Source organism: Lactuca saligna, chromosome 2 (assembly GCF_052625555.1).
Source record: "Lactuca saligna cultivar CGN05327 chromosome 2, ASM5262555v1, whole genome shotgun sequence".
In the NCBI taxonomy this organism is placed as follows: Eukaryota; Viridiplantae; Streptophyta; class Magnoliopsida; order Asterales; family Asteraceae; genus Lactuca; species Lactuca saligna.
In genome coordinates, this window is record NC_136418.1 from 136,888,501 (window position 1) to 136,909,506 (window position 21,006).

General features: G+C 29.8%; 1 protein-coding gene across 2 annotated transcripts; it reads left to right on the forward strand.

Moving 5' to 3' along the window:
* Positions 1-4,425: 4,425 nt before the first annotated feature.
* On the forward strand, positions 4,426-11,898 carry ZWI (kinesin-like calmodulin-binding protein (ZWICHEL)). 2 transcript variants are annotated; one of them, XM_078980352.1, is made up of 22 exons: positions 4,426-4,613; positions 5,072-5,331; positions 5,412-5,616; positions 5,726-5,964; positions 6,083-6,510; positions 7,000-7,181; positions 7,268-7,383; positions 7,483-7,585; positions 7,695-7,847; positions 7,950-8,096; positions 8,172-8,375; positions 8,574-8,738; positions 8,819-8,923; positions 9,081-9,221; positions 9,305-9,499; positions 9,794-9,920; positions 9,996-10,198; positions 10,291-10,473; positions 10,557-10,652; positions 10,729-10,926; positions 11,017-11,288; positions 11,372-11,898. In XM_078980352.1, exons 2-22 carry the CDS (start codon positions 5,180-5,182, stop codon positions 11,562-11,564), a joined length of 3,807 nt encoding a protein of 1,268 aa, XP_078836478.1. In that variant the 5' UTR covers positions 4,426-4,613; positions 5,072-5,179; the 3' UTR covers positions 11,565-11,898. The 2 variants fall into 2 exon arrangements, with proteins under 2 accessions (XP_078836478.1, XP_078836479.1); XM_078980353.1 differs by lacking the exon at positions 4,426-4,613 and adding an exon at positions 4,630-4,730.
* Positions 11,899-21,006: the final 9,108 nt, after the last annotated feature.

Below are 21,006 nucleotides of genomic sequence, written 5' to 3' on the forward strand. Positions count from 1 at the left end.
GGTAAATTTGGATGAAATAATTAACTTCAAGGAAGCAATGGCAGGCCCTGAAGCTACTAAATGGAAGGAGGCAATGGACAGTGAGATTCAGTCGATGTATGATAACCAAGTATGGAACTTGGTTGATCATGTACTTGGTCGAAAGATAGGTGGGTGCAATTAAATCTTCAAGAAGAAGACCGATATGGATGGGAAAGTACACACCTATAAAACTAGGTTGGTTGCAAAGGGCTTTACTCAAACCTAAGGGATTGACTATGATGAGACCTTCTCACCAGTAGATAAGATAAAGTCTATTAGGATCATGCTTGCCATAGTTGCATTTCATGATTATAAAATATGGAAGATGAATGTTAAAACTAATTTCCTTAATGGGAAGTTATATGAGGACGTCTACATGAGTCATCCAGAGGGTTTTATACATGCTAAATTTCCTGATAGGGTGTGTAAGCATGAGAAATTCATTTATTGATTGAAACAAGCATCTTGCATTTGGAATCTATGCTTCCATAAGAAAGCCAAATAGTTTAGGTTCTCTTGAAGTGAAGATGATTCATGTGTATATGTCAAAGCTAGTGGGAGTATACTGACTTTCCTATTCCTGATGACATACTCCTTATAGGAAGCAACATTCCAATTTTGCAAGAAGCTAAGTCTTGGATTGGAAAGTGATGTTCTATGAAAGGTATAGGGGAAACGTCCTATATTGTAGGAATTAGGATTCATTGGGATAGAAAAAAATCGTCATATTGGTCTTAGCAAGAGTACACATTTGGATAAAATACCGAAGCATTCCACTATGGAGAATTCAAAGAAAGGGGAATTGCCTATTCATAGTACTATCAAGTTGAGTAATACTTAAATTCCAAGTACTGATGAAGAGATACCTGACACGAGTTGAGTCCTATATGCTTCGACTGTAGGATCGATCATGTATGCAATGACATTGACTTGTGAATCGGAGTACATTGAAGTGAGTGAAGCATATAAGGAAACTCAGAGTCATTCAAACTATTCAAGAACCAATGAGGGTGTGGTTGCTTTGATAAAAGAACCAAAGGATCATGGTAGATCCAAACATATCGATAGAAAGTACCATTATATTCTACATCGGGTAGAAGGACACCTTCTGGTGAAGTGAGTATCATCAGAAGATAATGTTGCAGATCCTTTCACAAAGGCTTTGAGCAGAGTCAAACACTATCGACATGCTAGGAGCATAGGCTTAAGATACGATATTAGTTTTAGTAGTTAGGTGATATTTTGAAACTTGTAACAAAAAAATGTAACTGATTGGTGAATGAATAATACATAATTATTTATGAGTATTATACTGCCTTATTTAATTATTTATTCTTGTGCTTCTTTTTGCATGTTTACACTTCCTGGGTAATTTGAATTATTCAAACTTCCATAGTCGTTCAAACTTTTGTAAGTAAGTAGTGAATTAAGACTGTCATGAATGAATTGTAGATTGCCGATTGAGGTTACGACATTGCAATTTGAATTACTACAATATTCACGAGTACTTTGAAAATAAGGATTTTAAGTATTGGATAAACCCACGCTTAGAGATTACTTCATGGATCTTGTCATGAGTAATTCTAAGATGATAATATATACTGTTCTTAAAGTAGAGATATATAGTTCATAGTTTACATATCAATTATGCATTGGTTTGCTCAAACACATATCATAACTGGATGTTATAAAGGGTTATTCCATATGTTATTTGATATGTAAATTGTATTATTATATGGCCAAAGTAATTCGTCCCTTTTACCCTAACAAGAAAAGTGATATCATTGGGGCCCTCGATAATTTGATGTTGACATTATAAGTGTTAGGCCCAACCAGGACTAATTGATGTGTTCAATTTGAACCCCAGTAAAGTCTTTAAAAGTCATGAAATTGAGAAACATAATCTTGGACGATGAGATTGATTCCGATCCATGTCTCATGTGCATACAATATCTTGTAGAACAAATGAATACTTGATCCCTTATCTTATGGCAAATAGCTGATTTGAATAAGAGTTTAGCAGTAGCTTTGGAAAACACTCTTTGCAGTTTACTTCAAGGTATATGCTTGCAATTGTAGTTACAGACTTATTCAAGTGGGAGACTGTTGGATTAAAGTGTCTAAGCCAATAACTAAATTGGTATATTCTTAAATTAAGAGCAAAGTTCTTTTTGGGTAGCCCTCATAACTAGTAACTGGATAGAATAACTTTGAGAGAGAGATAGAGTGTGTGTGTGTGAGAGAAAGAGAGAGTGTGTGTGCGTGTGAGAAAGAGAGAGAGAGAGAATGATTTATTAATTTGTTATATGATTGACAAATTAATTGGAAATCAAAACGAATGATTTATTAATATATTATATAATTAATATATTAATTAGAAATTATATTTATTAATTAAGAATTTATCGAAAATTAATGGGAATTAAGTTTGTGATTAATTAGATTAATTGAAAGTGCAGAGACTAATGGTGACAATGTTTAAAAGTTGAGCATTGAAGGATTCTAGAACCTTGCCATAAGGGGGATAGTTTTTTGGGAGGTTTCTTAGGGTTTCTAGGAGCCTTATGGAGCAAGAAAAGGGATAAGAGTTATCTAGGGCTACTTAACTTATTTAAGCTTCCTTATTCACCTATAAATACCCCCTCAAGGGTTCTTTCTTTTCCTCTCTCACCTCCCTCATACAAGAGCCAAAATTTTGCTCTCTTCTCCCCTCTCTCAAAGTCTTCTAGTTGCTAGGTTTTTGGGTACAAGCCATTAAAGCCATCAAAGCTTTTGGTGCTTGCTTTCAAAGGAAGTCAAAGGAGATTTTGGTTGATTAATTGTTACATTAATCAAAAGGTATGTAACCCTAAACTTTTTTTTTTTTTTTTTTTAAATTTCGATTATACCAAGGCTTCCTAAGGTTTCTTGATATTCATAGTTAGTTGCCATCATTAGAGAAAACACAGATCCTTTCTAGGTTGCATGTAACTTAAGGGTTTAAGAGTTTTACACCACATGATTTTTTATAACTTAGAAAACTCATCATCACTACCAGAGATATATATTATAATATTATTATATTAATAGTTGTGTTTTTAATACTTGTATCCCATCATCTCTAAAAATAAGGAAATAATAATTTAAATGTGTTTTTAATACTTGTATCCCTAGCATCATCATTTGTAAGATATATATTATAATATTATTATATTAATAGTCGGTTGTACTTGAAGCTTAAAGACTTGAACGTCTTAAAAAAATATTATTATTATATTGATTATATTTATAGAAATAGTAAGATTTTTTTTATAAGGTAGTATATATATATATATATATATATATATATATATATATATATATATATATATATATATATATATATATATATGTTCAGGTTTATTTGAAACCATGCTACCGTGAAACCAAATCTAAAAATAAATTTAAAATGCAAAATAAAAGGAAAAATCCAAAACTTCTTTTTTTAATTATTATTTTCGGAACTTTATTTAACTAAAAAAATTAAAAAAAAAATAAAAAAATTACCGTTTTTTTTTGAAAATACGTGAAATATTCTAATAGATTATTACACAATACATATTGTAATATGATTTTTAGAATGTTTCGAATATTCTATTAAATTTGCCAGATATGTAGAATATTCTAAATATTCTACTAAAATATGTAAAAAATATTTTTTTTTGGTATTTTTTTATTTTTATTGGAAAATATATATTCCGAAAATAATATTGGATTTCTTTTTTTCTGAAAGTTTTCAATTATTTTGCATTTTAAAAATTTAATTGTTTTATCTAATAAATGAGTGAGTAGAATTACGCCTCACGGTCTTACAAAATTAAACCGTCTCACATGAACCTAACCCTATTTCAGGTAGAACTATTTCGAAAAAATCAATGAACCGTGTCATATCACTTAATTAGTACATAAATTAGTAAAAATTAAACATCATTACATAAAATTGATTAACGTTAAAATATAATTATATAAATAAATAAATAAAAAATGATAAACCACAAAATTTAAATGATCGAATCCATCCGAAGACCCATCATATTCGTGGGAGAGCCGTAATGATATTTTTAACTTCTCAATGTTTAAATTCTAAATATTCTATTTGGAAATTTCCCACCTTACCAATACACTGCTATAAAAAAACATAAACTTTATATTATGTTGAAAAGTATTTTCTTACATAAATTTGAAAAAAAATTCATAATACATAAACAAAACATTCTTAACCTAAAACAAGCTTTTAGTTTTTGTCAGTTTGATAAATTCAAATTTCTATATATTATTATTGATTATTGATTACTTTATTCCCGTTGAAATAATGTTACAATGACTATATATTATTTATATACAATATTAAATGTGAAATTGCATTATAATGAAAAATTGTGAAATTTTATTTTGAAAATAGTCTCGTGACCCTCAGCAATCTCTTTACCTCCCTCCATCTCTCTCTCTCTCTCTCTCTCTCTCTCTCTCTCATCAGTGCCGGCAACAAACGACTGGTACAGATCTTCATTTCTACGGCACCGATTCTATACCTATCTTCATCTCCACTTATCGTTTCTCAAGCTTGCACAAGGGTACATTTTCATTTCTATTTTACTTTGAAACTTTCTTGAGATATTCACCAATCAATTTCAAACCATTTCTTCTTCTCCCGATTTCTGCAAATGGGTGTTCCACAAGAATCTGTCTTTGTATGTTTCGCGTCTGTTTCTCGATTTAAAATACGTGCTTTCCTGTGGATCTTAGCGTAGATTTAATCGCCTTACGATTATAGTCAGCTATATATGTTCGTTTCCACTACTACTAGCTCATGGTTTCGCTTCACAGTAATGTCAAGATCCCCCTTTTAGCTTCTTCATCACCTCAGCTTCGAATGCCTGATTTTTCGGCATTTTTGTATTTTTTTATTCTAGATCTTTCTAATTTGGGGTTTTGACTGTGGAGAAGCTGCCGTCAAACTCTTCAGAATTTAAACCTAATGATTTTTGTAGCTTGAAATTGTTAGCATGTTCTGAAATCATTGAATTTGCAGGGTTTGTAGCAACATAAAAGGGATTGGTGTCGATCTTTTGGAAAGGGGAGAAATTTGATGATAATATAAAAGCAACTCATCGGAAATTACGATCTTTTTAGAGGAAAAATGGCTTCAGACGTTCCATCTATAATGTCTCAAAGTGTGAGAACAAACAGATCTTCATTCAGCTCTAGCAATGGATATGAAACCCAATCTCACTATTCCGCTATTACAAACGGAGATGATTATGACAGCGATGGTTCAAATTTTGCACCACCGTAAGTTTTTCTTCCCCTTTTAGTTTCAAGATTATCATTTTGAAAGCCGAGTTATCCTCTGATTCCCATGGTTCTTGCAGTACGCCAATGACCCTTTCCAATTCCATTCCAGCCGAGCTTGCTGGTGCAATTCCTTTGATTGATAAATTCCAAGTAGAGGGTTTTCTAAGGTCCATGCAGAAACAGATAAATTCAGGTGGAAAACGTGGGTTTTTCTCAAAAAGATCCGTAGGTCCCCAAGATCGTGAGAAATTTACATTCGAAGACATGTTGTGTTTTCAGAAGGTAATCACTCATTCCGACGTTCTGGTTCCGGTTCCAATTCCGATTCCGACCTTCTTATCATTATGTTTTGTGTTTTCCCCAAGTGGCTTTCTAACATGATGTGTCACAGGATCCTATTCCAACATCCCTCTTGAAAATAAATGGTGATTTGGTTAGCCGAGCTGTAAAATTATTCCAAACCATCTTGAAATACACTGGAATTGATTCATCTGAAAAGGGGAATCAGATTGGCATAGAAGAACGAATTGAACTTGTTGGAAAGTTATATAAACAAGCATTGAAACGCTCTGAGCTTCGAGATGAACTTTTTGCACAAATTTCAAAACAAACCAGGAATTGTCCCGATAGGTATGCACATTGGGCACTCATTCCATTCCTTTGCTTATTCTATTTTTTCTAATTCCATTCAATCACACCAAACAAACTCTTATGATGTTTTCTTCATTTACCTTTGTGTTATATACAGGCAACATTTGATAAGGGCATGGGAGCTAATGTACTTATGTGCATCATGCATGCCACCTAGCAAAGACATTGGTGGATATTTATCTGAGTATATTCATGATGTTGCACATAATTCCAATACTGACCCTGATGTGCAAGTGTATGCATTGAACACACTAAATGCACTAAAGTGTTCAGTAAAGGCTGGCCCACGACACACTATCCCTGGGCGTGAAGAAATTGAAGCTCTTTTAATCGGTAAAAAGCTCACCACAATCGTTTTTTTCTTGGATGAAACTTTTGAAGAAATAGCATATGACATGGCAACTACTGTTGCTAATGCTGTTGAGGAGCTTGCTGGAATAATCAAGTTGTCTGCATATTCAAGTTTTAGTTTATACGAGTGTCGTAAAGTGGTTACAGCTTCTAAATCACCAGAACCCGGAAATGGTATTCATTTTATCATGAGTAATTTACTAAAATGGTCCTTATGCTTTCTGATTTATACTGTTTTTAGTCCAAAAATTGAATCTTTTTTCAGTTTTGGTACTTGTTTCAAGGTTTCATGTTGATTTTGGTGCATGAAACCTTGAAATAAGGACCAAAATCAATATGGAAAGGATCAAAACTGAAAAAAGTTTCTATTTTGGACTAAAAACTGTAAAGATCCAAAAGTATAGGGACCATTTTCATTATTTCTCTTTAATTTTTTATTAGAGTAAGTTACATTTTGGTTCTCAAAATATACTCATTTTACTTGAAACAACGACAAAAAGAAATTACAAAAACCTCAAATGTGGACCAACTTTCAAGATAAGAACTTTTGTGAACAAAATTGAAAAAAACCAGTTATACTCAAGGACCAAAAATGTAACTTACTCTAAATTCTTAGTATATTTTCCAACATAGTAATTTGAGAAATGGTTTTGGTGTCAACAGAGGAGTATATTGGATTAGATGACAACAAGTACATTGGAGATCTTTTAGCAGAATTTAAATCAGCAAAAGATCGAAGTAAAGGAGAAATTTCACAATGCAAATTAACCTTTAAAAAAAAATTATTTCGTGAGTCGGATGAAGCCATTGCAGACCCAATGTTTGTTCAGTTGTCATACGTTCAAGTATGCATTATGCAATTACTTTTATTCAATGTATTACTGTATTTTATTTTATAAATACATGTATTCTTACATATGTTATTTGGCAGTTACAACATGATTATATCTTGGGTAACTATCCAGTTGGAAAGGATGATGCTGCACAGCTGTCAGCATTACAAATCTTGGTTGAAATAGGATTTGTTATTAAACCAGAGTCATGCACGTTAGTTATCTTTCTATTTCTTTATTTCTTTATTTCTTTATTTTTTACTTTTATTGTTTTTCTATTCAAGTATTTTAACAATCTTTAATTTTTGTACAGTGATTGGACTTTGCTTTTGGAGCGATTTCTACCCAGACAAATTGCAATTACTCGTGCTAAAAGAGACTGGGAATTGGATATACTTGGTCGTTATCGTTCCATGGTAAGACCTATTCATCAATACTACGTAGTTTTGAAGATCCTGAATCCTTTGGATACTACTATTGTTGCACATGTTTCAACGTACTTAATTCTTTCATTTGTCTGTATAGGAAAATCTAACAAAAGAAGATGCACGACAACAGTTTTTGAGGATTTTAAGGATGCTTCCATATGGTTATTCTGTTTTTTTTAGTGTTCGCAAGATTGATGACCCCATTGGACTTTTACCTGGAAGAATCATATTAGGGATTAATAAACGTGGGGTATGTCAAAATTTTCATTCTGATTAAAATGTGGTTTTATATAATTTGCCTTTTTTTATATACATACCAAGAAAACAATTTTTTTTTTTTTTTTGTGCATAGGTTCATTTTTTTCGTCCAGTTCCCAAGGAATATTTACACTCGGCTGAATTAAGAGATATAATGCAATTTGGTAGCAGTAACACTGCTGTGTTTTTCAAGATGAGAGTTGCGGGTGTCTTGCATATATTTCAATTTGAAACTAAACAGGTTTGACTATTTTGATTGACTTTCTTATTTTCTTATTTTGAGGTTCTTAACTGTATATTTTTTTTTGAAATAAAGGGTGAAGAAATATGTGTTGCACTTCAAACACATATAAATGATGTTATGCTACGTAGATACTCTAAAGCAAGAACTGCTTCTAATACAAGCTCTGTTAATGGTGATATTCCTACAAATTCAAAGCCTCCAATTGCTGATGTTGGTGAAAAACGTGTACAAGATTTGTCAAAGGCTCTTGAGGAATGTGAAAAGACTGCAAAACAAGTGAGTAATTTGGTTTCTTTTTAATAAAGTACATTAGAAATTAGGTCCCTATGCTTTGAAGTTTGAAATGTAACTGAAGTCATCCTTAAGTTTTCATTTTCTTTACTATAAAGTATAAACTATAAAGACTGAATTTGAAGTTTAATTTTGTTAATATATCGGGAATTTTCTTGTAATTTATTTACTATGGTAATTTAGCTATCAGAAGAGTTAAATGAGAAGCAGAAGAAGGAAATGAACATGCAAGAAGAAATGGAGACATTGAAAGACATGTTGAGATCAGAAAAGAAGAGTTTGGAAGAACTATCATCTGAATATAATGAGATTAGATCTTTGTGTGAAGAAAAAGAATCTAATCTTCAGGTAATCATCTTAAGTTAAAAAAAAAAAAATCATATTATGAGAATTATATTTCTTGATTTTAATTTTGAGTTATTTTTTAGGCTGTATTGATTGAGAAGAGGAACATGGAAGCTAGGCTTTCACAGCTTAGTAAAGGGGAGTTGGAAAATAATACCAAAAAGGAATTAGTTGAGGCAACTAATCAGGTGTGTATTATTTTAAATCAAACAAGTATTTATGAAAAACTTAGAAAAGGGTAATATAGTCATTTTACTTGGAACAGGGACCAAAATTGTAAAAAACATTGATATTCAGGGACAATTTTGTGTATTCTTAATCAATAACTTGATGATATGCTTACAGGTTTTACAAAAGATCCAAGATGAGTTAAGAACACGTAACTCAGAGTTGCATGCAGCTGAAGAAACCAAGAAGAAATTGTTGAATGAGAAAATGTTATTGGAAGAGAGAATTTCAAGACTTGAAAAGAAGAAAGTTGATGAGGTAATAATAATCTAAGTTTTATTTTATTGTCTTTGATTATTCAGATTTAGTTTTACATTAAAAAGTTTTACATTATTAATTAGATACGGATGCTTGAGAAAGATTTAGAACAAGAGAGAAAGATGACAAAGCCTCGAATTTCTGAACTTGAGAAGAAAGTAGCAGAGCTCACACAAAAATTGGCCAAAGCAGAGTCTACTCTTGCAATCAAAGATAATGAATTATCAAATTTGCATATAAATCTTAAAGAATTGGAAGATTTAAGAGAAATGAAAGAGGTAATTTATTTACGTAATCTTTGATATAAGAGTAAATTACGTTTATTGTCCCTGATTTTAGCTGATTTTGCACTTTTAGTCCCAACAGTTGTTTTCTTGCAATTTTGGCCTCAAAAATATTCAATTTACTTGAATAGGGACCAAAAACGTTACAAAACCTTAAATAAGGACCGAAATTGCAAAAAAAAAAACCTTTTCCCGACCAAAATTGAAAAATCAGCTATAATCGGTAAAAAAATGTAAGTTAATTACGACATAAATTATAAAATAGTGATATCGTTTTTCTTTTTTTAGGATATCGATAGGAAAAACGAGCAAACTGCTGCGATATTGAAGATGCAAGCAACACAATTGGCTGAATATCAGGCTCTCTATAAAGAGGAATTGGTTTTAAGAAAGCGATACTTTAACATTATTGAAGGTATAAATCGATTTTTTTTTTTTTGTTTACCATATTTTATTTAGTAAATATAATTTTAACGTTTTTCTATCGCAGATATGAAAGGCAAGATCAGAGTTTATTGTCGATTAAGGCCTTTGACACCAAAAGAGATGAACGACAAAGAAAAAAACGTGCTTACAAGTGTCGATGAGTTCACAGTTCAACATTTAGGAAGAGATGAAAAGATTAAGCAACACTGTTATGATCGTGTGTTTGATGGAAACGCAACTCAAGAAGATGTTTTTAACGACACTAGGGTACGTTCAAAGAATAAAAAATTATCAATTTCATTACATTTTTTTTTTTATAAAATGTTGAAATTATTTATTTTAATTGTTGTGTAACGCAGTATTTGGTGCAATCGGCTGTTGATGGTTACAACGTGTGTATATTTGCATATGGTCAAACGGGAAGTGGGAAGACTTTTACAATTTATGGATCTGAAAATAACCCTGGGCTTACCCCACTTGCCACGTCAGAGTTATTTAAAATTCTGAAAAAAGATCGCAATAAATTCAATTTCTCTTTGAAGGTAACAATTATTTTTGTAACATAAACTTATTTTCATAACTCAAAAAAATATTATTTTTTAATCATCGTTTAATGTTCATGTAGGCATACATGTTGGAGTTATACCAAGATACCTTAGTCGATCTTCTAATTCCAAAACAAGCAAAACGTGCAAAATTAGAGATCAAAAAAGACTCCAAGGTTACACTTAATCTAGATTTGTTTTTTGGGATGTAAGGGTAAAACGGTCATTTAACCGAAAATTTGATTTACGTAGGGAATGGTGACAGTTGAAAATGCGACAGTTATACCGATTTCAACTTACGAAGATTTGAAAAATGTTATTCAAAGAGGAACAGATCAACGACACACAACTGAGACACTAATGAATGAAGCAAGTTCAAGGTCTCATTTGATTTTGTCAATCATTATCGAGAGTACAAATTTACAAACTCAATCAATCGCTAGAGGAAAGGTAAAATTTCATTATTTCATTTTTTGTTGCATAACTTTTTATTATTAATGATTAATGGTTAAACCCTTTTTTTTTTTTTTTGGAATGTAGTTAAGTTTTGTTGATCTTGCGGGTTCTGAAAGGGTGAAAAAGTCGGGTTCTGCTGGAAATCAATTAAAAGAAGCACAAAGTATAAATAAATCACTTTCAGCACTTGGTGATGTTATTAGTGCTTTATCTTCTGGGAATCAACACATACCTTATAGGAATCACAAACTCACTATGTTAATGAGTGATTCTCTTGGTGGAAATGCAAAGACTTTGATGTTTGTTAATATTTCTCCAGCCGAATCAAACTTGGATGAAACCTATAACTCTCTAACGTAAGTTTATTATTGTTTAAATTATGTTTTTTGTTCTCTTTGAAATCAATAACTTTTTTGGTTTTGTTTTTTGTATTTAAAAGGTATGCATCGAGGGTGCGTTCGATTGTGAATGATCCTAGTAAGAATGTTTCATCGAAAGAAGTTGCAAGATTGAAGAAGCTATTGGCTTATTGGAAAGAACAAGCAGGGAAAAGAGGGGATGATGAAGAACTTGTGGAGATTCAAGATGAAAGGACACCAAAAGAGAAAGGAGATAACAGGCATTCAATGTAAAATTGAAGCATGGTGATCTTTTGGGATTTGAAGAGAGTTTGTGTTCTTCACTAATTTTACTAACATGAAGATGGGAAAAACAAAAACAATGCATGAATTGTGTCACTAACCATGTAGCCTTTTAGTCCATAGTCTTTATATTCATGGTTTGAAAGTGGTTGGTTTTGGTTAATATTTTGGTTGATGGTGGGGTGGGTGGGGGGTAGGGATAATGGTGAGGCATGGTTACAAATGGTTTATGTGTTTTGTATAGTATGGTATACTTAATGTGTATATTATGGATATGAAATCCATATCTAGTTCTTATGAATGCAACAAGTCGTATTTGTAACAAGTTTAATTTCTTGTATTTACCTGTGGAAAACTGGAAATGGCATTTTTTTTGATGAGTTTTCATTTTTCAACAATTTTGTAATTCAGATTCAAATGGTTTAAAAAAATAATGGTGACATTTCGTAAATTGAAGGATTTTTCTGACAATAACCTCATTGTTACATATCTATTAACTAGGTTAAACTCAAACTAATTATTGTAAGAGCCTTTTCACCACATGACTTTTTGTTTTGCTTTAAATTTACAAGTTTTCTACCAAGATTTTTTCCCTTTCGTAATTTTAATAAAATTTTATTTATTTTGGTAGAAACCACAAATAAGTTTTGTAAAAATAACTTTATACAATAAGTATATTTTGAGATTTTTGAATTATTGACTTGATACTCATATGATACAAAAAAAAAAAAAAAAAGTAAAAAAGCCTTACTATTTCTCTGGATGCTTTAAGTTCATGCGAAATATATTGCATAAGTCTATTGAGACATGTTTGATTCGTTACAATTCAATATATTGAATATGTGGATCGTGGATTTATCATTTATTGTATCGTTATTTATATAAAACCAACTTATTTAAGTATTTAATCATATTTTTTAAAACCTTGTTCATTCCCATGTTTTTTATCCCAAAAAACTCTTTCTACGAATAAGTATTATTTTATCCAGTTACCTCTCATTCCTTTAACTTGTACTATTTACATGCTCACAGCTTTCCTTGGTCTTAATGAGCTGCATTCTGAAAAAAACTTAGTATGATGATGATGATGATCCAATGTTATTTATGAATTCCATCCTTATCACGTGACTTTATATGCATCTCTTGAAACAATAGTTGCATGCATGAGTGATTGTTTTTAATGTAGTTATGGGTACTTGTACATGATATTGAATGTAAGAAATGTCAAGGAATGTTCAATCAATTACTTTAAAATTCTATTATAGTTCATTCAACTTATCAAACAAGGCCTAAAACATAGAATGATCCATTTTTATTGAGGTTCTTGTCATCAATTTAAGACATCGAATTTAATAGATTCTTCTTCCGTCGTAACATATGTATGATTAATGTCGTATAACTATATACTAGTCTAAAATCGTTGATAAATTTGACTCTATTTTAATTGTAAATTTTGAAAACCAACTCACATGATTTTTATTATTTTGATGACGGTTACGATGAACACACACTATTGTTGGATGATGATACAGAAACCAACCTTCATGCACTCAAATCTCAATTTGTAAATAGTAAGAAAAAAAAGGAAATCACACCCACTGGATGACTCAGGTTGAACCCATCCCAAAACCTATGTTAAATTGCAGAACACTAATAATATTTTAGATATGCCAATAATATTTATGATAATACTTATTTTGCTACACTCAGATAGTATGACAACCCTTTAAAATATTTAATTAATTTGAGATTTTATATATTCAATATATGAACAATGACATAAATAAAACCTTTGAAACAATTGCAACATATGTATATGATAAATATGCAATTATTTAATTATAATTTTTTTTTTCCATGTAAATAGTTTGAATTGTCTCGATCGTTCATGTTAATATTTATTTGGTCATTATGATAAACATATTTTTTATAAAAGTCTATTAATATATCATTTTGTGGTAAAACTCGACCATTCATCAAATATGTAGAATTTCAGCTAATATATGCGTCGGATTGCATTTCTAAAAAGTATCATTTCCAAATTTGACACTTTTTATACTTTTGAAGAGTAGTTGGTCTATCGGTAAATATTAGACGCGTCGTTACTTTAAAGTTTTTTAAATATATGTATGAAGCGGTTTGGTTCGGTTATTGGTCAACGAACCATAACCATTATAATTGGTTAATGTATTTCGATAGCCACTTGATGACGATTAACATTGGTTTTGGTTGATGATCTTAATCGGTTAATGGTTAATATTGGTTAATCATAATGGTTCACAATGACATAAAAATAAAAATACTTTTCTATAAATTTGAAAAACATAAAGTAAATTGCTATAAAAAATGATTTTATATAAATAGTTGTATTGATAGAAGATTACTTATCCTATCTAATTTCAAATAATTACCCTTTAAAATTCCAAATCCTAATATAATTACATACTATATAGTTAATATTAGATTATATATTTTTATTAAAACATTTATTAATATTATTGGTTCAGTTCGGTTTTAAATGAAAATCATAACCGAACCATATGTATCCGGTTAATCAAAATTAGAAGCCGTACCATATCTTTAGTAAGGTTCGGTTAAAATGCTTCGATTATTTCGGTTAATTTGATTAATCTACTCATCCCTAGTATGTTTTATATATTTAAAAACCTGTTGGATTGTTGAATAAAAATAATGATGACAACAATGAATGTGAAATTCATGAGCCGTTACACAATATATTTAAGTGCTATTCACAAAAATGATGATATAGGGCGTGTTTGACAAAAGTAGCTGTTAGCTGGAAGCGGGTAGCGGTTAGCTGGTAGCGTGTAGCGGGTAGCTGGTAGCGGGAAGCTGTAGCTTTTATTTGTTATATGAATGTTTGACAAAAGTAGCTGGAAGCTTTTGAAATATATAAAATTACATAAAAGGACAATTTATTAAAAACAAATAAATATATAAATATATTGTTAAGGGTAATTATGGAAATTGATTTCAAAAAGCATTTTGTTAAACACTACATGAAGTAGCTTTTAGAATCTGAGCGTTTTGTTAAAACTAAAAGCTAAACGCTCGTACTGCCAAATGAAGTTTTTTATTTAAACTAAAACGTTTTACCAAAAGCCAAAAGCTAGAAGCTTCCAAACGCTTTCAAAAGCTCCCTGCCAAAGACACCTATAAAGTATTGTGTGTTTTCACAAAGGGATAATGCTTTAAAAGTAATATAATTTAGATTGTATACAAACTAGATTATAACCCGCGTTAAACACGGGGAACGTATAAAAAACATTCAAATGTCTACAGATATTGCATAATAATTATAAAAAAAATATGGCTATTAGTATTATTGAAATGTGTAGAATATACATTGAAATCGATAAATATCTATAATCGTTGAAGAACCTCTCTGTATATAATATTTTTTGTTTTATTAGTTGAATGACATTCTTCATCACATATAGTTATGATATTGTTATATGAGCATAAATATTCTAATTAGATGTTCCTTCCATAATAATGTTACTTAATTTGAGCCTATATTGACAACCAATATATTATTTTTTTTCACTGCATTAAATATTGACAACTATTTCATTTATTCAAATAAAGTCATAGAGTATAATTTATGGAGTGTTAAATGTTATATGAATTTACTTTTAGTATATCATCAATGGAAATTATTTTCTAAATCATGATTGGTTTATTTTAAATTGATTGTGAATATAAATGCTAGCTTTTATGTTTGTTCTTATTTATTTGGTGTTCGCAATAACTTTGCATTAGTCTTTGCACAACTAAGAATAATTTTAGTATATCATCAATGTAATTTAGTATATCTTTTAATTGTATGAAATATCAAATAATGATATTTCATTACTATTGTGATAATTTAGTTTATCTATTCCATTTTTACTGATCTTAATGATCTTTTTTTTTCAAATAACCAAAGTGTTTTTACTAATTGTACTTACAAATCTCCTAATATATTGTAATTTTTATCTTACTTTATAATTTTTCATAACTGTATTATTTTCAATATTTGTTGTCTTAATAGTTTTTTTAGTTTATTCAATTTTATATTTCATTGTACAACATTATCATTTGTATGTATTCTGAAATTTTATTTTAAAAATATTTAATGTTTACATCTTGATATATTTTTTTTATAAACTCGTGTAATAATTATGGAATATATATCTAGTTTGAATTAACATTTACTTCATTCACTAAATTAAATTCCTCATTAAACGGATATATTTTGGAAAATAATAATTATAATATGATAACATTATCTAATACATAAATGCTTGATATACTTTTAGAGGGAAAAATTAGGATCATTAAAAAGACTTATATAAAGAAAATACAAATTTAACTTGGATGAAATTATAGATGAAATTACTAAGGAAAATTATTTTAGAAGCAATTGTATTTTGTAAAGTATAATATCATGACAAAATTCGAAATATGTATATTGTTCTGTAAATTTATAAATTTTATTGTTACCATGTAAAGATAAAACAAAGTAAGTTGGTATGTTAAACAAAAAAAAATAATAATTTCAATGTATGTAACTAAAAAATGGAATTTAAAGATGAAAATTTAAAACTTAAACGTATGAAGACAGGTGATAAAAAAATGTTTTAAAGAGTTCTAACCACATTTGACCGATTTGTTAGTGAGAAGATCATAAATGAACCATTTGATAATGATCATCGGATTATTTTATGTATGAATAAAGGTGAATTTTATAATTACTAGATTCGAAATGTTTTAAGTAATGCTAAAATAAACATGTATATTGAAGTGTAGATGAACATGTAATTTTCATACAAACGACATGTTTTATGGTATTATATAGAAAAATGCTTTAGAAAATAAAAAATTTTAAACACATATACTTAACTTATATCTTGATCAACCAGGTTCATCAATCGTTTCTCCCTTGAATTTTCAATAATCACTTTCATTAGATTAGTCGATACAACCCGACTAAAAAAATCTGGAACAAAAAAGATAAATGGTTGTTGTATTATAGATGTGTAATACAATAAATATTTACATGTAGATAAGGTAGAATGTTGAAATAAAATGTTACCAAATGCAACACGAGTGTAGATTCCTAGCTATCAAATACTAGAAAGTCAAAAAATTATAAGGATCTACCATAGTTGTCAACAAAATTGTTTCCATACTTAATTTCAAATGATGCATAAATAGATTATATATTATTTCCTATTAAATCAACCTAAAAGTGTAATAAGATCATACCAAAATATTTTAAAACCATACCAAAGTTAACCCGATTCTTATGACATAATAATAATAAAAATCATAATCACCTCTAATATATAAAAATAACATTTTCCAAATTAGTGTCAATTTCAATGATAGTTAATTTCTATTTTGTTAAAGGTGTGTAATATTTTTTCCTGTTTATTTGAAAAGTTTCAGAAAAGTAGTTAAACGATTTTATGTAATTTGTGAAAAAGAAAATCGAAATATATGAATACATATATTTGATATTGGAACAAAAAAAATAATCGAAAAAAATATAAAAAGCAAAAGAATGTACTGACCTTCTACTGCACAACAACGAAGCTTTGAAGCAAAAAATGATGATGAACAATAAAAATAATGTTCTAGGAGAAGGTTTTAAGAAAAGAAACGATTGAAAATAAATATGAGCCGCGAATTCAATGATGAATCATATATGTATGTGATAATTTGAATTTGATTTTTGGTATTAATGATTTCCTAATAAAAATGGAGTTTTTATATTAATGATTTACTAATATAAACAGATTTACATTAATGATTGATATTAATGCCTTAATTGAAATGATTTGTTACTAATATGTTTTTAAAGCGGACCATATTAAAACTTTTATAACCGGAAATTCAAGATTTAAAATATGGAAAGATTTTATTGGAATTATATACCTTCCATTTCAACGGATGTAAGTTAATTTTGATTGACAATTGGAAATCTTTTATTGCAATTAAATATATTCCATATGGGGGAATATGATGTCAGCAATTTGATCTAAGGATATAAAATATATGATCGAAATACAATCAATGGCCCAGATTGTTTAAGATGATGTCATAAGGTTTCTCTTTTAATAATATTTAAAGATTTAATCATTTACGCATATTTTTGTGTGTGTGTATATATATATATATATATATATATATATATATATATATATATATATATATATATATATATATATATAAAAGTTTAATGTATTATAGTGTTTGGCATATATTGAACATGTTAAGACGCCTAAGTTATATAAAAAATAAATAAAAATATGTTTTTTTTGAAATGTCAAATATAATATATTCCTAAACTATATTTTAAATCAACATATGTCCACAACGAAACTTGAACCCTCAACCTCATGGAGGGAGGGTAATACCAGATAACGCTGGGTTCGAATGTAGTAAGAATTTTAGAAACTAAAAATATATTTTGAAACATTGATTAAAAATGAAAGGGTGTAAATTGAAAAATAAATATATATTAAAATTTTGATATTTTATTCACGATTGATAGTGAATTGAAAGATTATAGTTACGTGTATTTAAGTTATGATATGTGCATTTAAAATTAACCTTTTTATTTTGTACACCATACTTATTTTATTTATCGTTAGTTTGCTACCAATACTTTATTTTATTGTTTGGTTTTATATGATCCGGAATGGTTTGCAAATAAAAAATATGTATTCCATAATATGATAATCAGGGGTCCAAATGAGCCAAACTACTCGCGAGCTACTCAGGATCGGCTCGTTAAAAGCTCGACTTGAAACCGGTTTTAAACGAGCCCGAGCCGAGCTCGAGATTAATATTAAGCTCGTTTATTAAACGAGCTCGAGCTCGAACCTATGTCACTAAGATTGATTAGGCCCGCGAGCCTAAACAAGGCTTTATATAATATAATTTATTATTATTTTCTATTATTAAAATAAAACATATTTGGGAAATTATGGATTTCGGGTATTAGTAACGAGCTTCTTAACGAGCTTGAGTCGAACTTAAGCTTATTTAGGGACATCAAACGACAAACGAGCCGAACCCGAGTCCGAACCGAGCTCGAGCTCGAGCTTCGTATAACTTAAACGAGCACGAGCCGAGCCTGGCCATGCTCGGGCTCGGCTCAGCTCGTTTGCACCCCTAATGACAATTGTTAGCATTCGATTTGTTTTTTATGTTAATGATCTTTTAGTATATCCACTGTCACAATAAACATTTTATTTGGGTTCCTCGTTACGTTATTAAAATGTATTTCAGCTGGGTAATTATGTCATAATGGTTGATATATCAATATTAGATAAATATAATTGAACAAATTATGTCATATTCGATATTAGAGTGTACACCTTGTAGCCTATTCGGTATATATATATATATATATATATATATATATATATATATATATATATATATATATATATATATATATAAAAGATGCTGTTTGTTTTTTAAACAAAAATCCATAAAGTCTGCGTACCAACTTTGCAACCCTCCGCAGTAGAAGAGATGAACCAAACGGTTGCATACTATAATAAGAAGTAGGGGTGGCAAATCGGGCAGTCGTGCCGTGTTTTTATCTAACACGACACGACACGAATTATTTTCCCTCAACCCGAACACGAAACGAAACGATATCGTGTTTGTTTTCGTTAACACGAACACGAAAAAATAAAAAAACACGAAAACACGAAAAAACCGATAACACGAAATAATTTACCAAAAAATAAAAACAATTCCATAATGTCATTCATAGTTCTTGCAAAAAAAGTTAAATTAAACATAACAAATACACATTTAGTGACAGAAAATAACATAAAACGTCATAAAATTTTGCTAAATGTCTTCAAGCTTGTGACTCCATTTCTTCATGTGTACCATTAGCATTGTTATCAAACTTCATAACATCTTCGGTAAGATCTTGTAAACATAACTCTTCATCACCTACAAACAATATTAAAAACATATTAAAAATATTAAATACTTTATACAAATGTTTCAAGAAGAATACAAATTACCTTTAATCCCAAACAACCAATCTTTTGCACAAATTAGAGCTTCAACATTTTCATGTTTCAACGAACTTCGATATTGATCAAGAATACGACCACCATTACTAAAGGCTGATTCGGATGCCACAGTGGAAACAGGGATGCTCAAAATATCTCGAGCCATGGAAGCAAGTTCCGGATAACGATATTGATGGGCTTTCCAAAAAGAAAGTACATTTATATCTTCAGTTATGTCACTTCTTGGCTCATCTAGATACATCTCTAATTGTGATTTTTGAGACAAAGCAAACTCCTTAGTTTCATACACTGTGAACTCCTATGAAAACAGAAAATTAATTAGTATAAATTAAAAAAACTTATGAAATAAACTAATTATATAAAAAAATTAATTAGTAAAAACAACTTCTTACTTGTAGCATTTCTCTCGTGCTTTTACTAAGTGTTGTGTCATCTTTCTTTTTGTAAACACTTTTACTTGAATCACTTGTTGAAATGGTTGATGCTCTATAAGCCATGGGTGATTCAATAACGTATTCACCAAATAGATCATGTAACTTCTCCCGAATACAATCACTATGCTCACGAAAACTGCTTCCATAGAGTTTTTTGTAAGTAAACTCAACATATTGCATTTTATAACGTGGATCCAAAACTGCAGCCATGGCCAAAATTGGACTATACTCGGACCAATATTTAGAGAACTTCTCATACATTTTGCAAGCCATTATCTTTATAAACGTATCCGAACTTTCTATTTCTTCTTTTAAAGTTCTTTCAACCGTGGAAACTGAAGGAAAATATAAGTTTGCTGTGCAATACTTATTTCCAGAAAAAATGCATGTGACTTCATAAAATACTTCCAAAAATTTGAAAATCTTTTCTAATTTGCCCCATTCTTCATTACTTGGACAATCTAAGTAATTAGAATCACTTAGTGCTAAACGGAAAAAAGCACGACGATAAAAAAGGTCACTTTCAATCATAAGAAAAGTAGCATTCCATCTAGTTGGAACATCTTGTCGCAAGCCTTTATTTGGATTCAAATTAACCTGTTTCACACAATTCAGAAAGTTTCTTTTCCTTACTGAAGATCCCTTCACGTACTTGATAGATTCTCTAATTTTGACAATCCCTTCATCAATAGCCTTCAAGCCATCTTGCACAACTAAATTCAACACGTGAGCACAACATCGAACATGAAAATAATCTCCGTTACTATGAAGTGCACCTTCATTACATAATTGACCTTTTAGGAGATTGACAAAAGTATCATTACTTGCAGCATTATCTAACGTGATTGTAAACAACTTTTTATCAATCCCCCAATTGGTCAATAAAGTAGATATTGTTTCGGTCAAACATACGCCAGTATGTGGAGG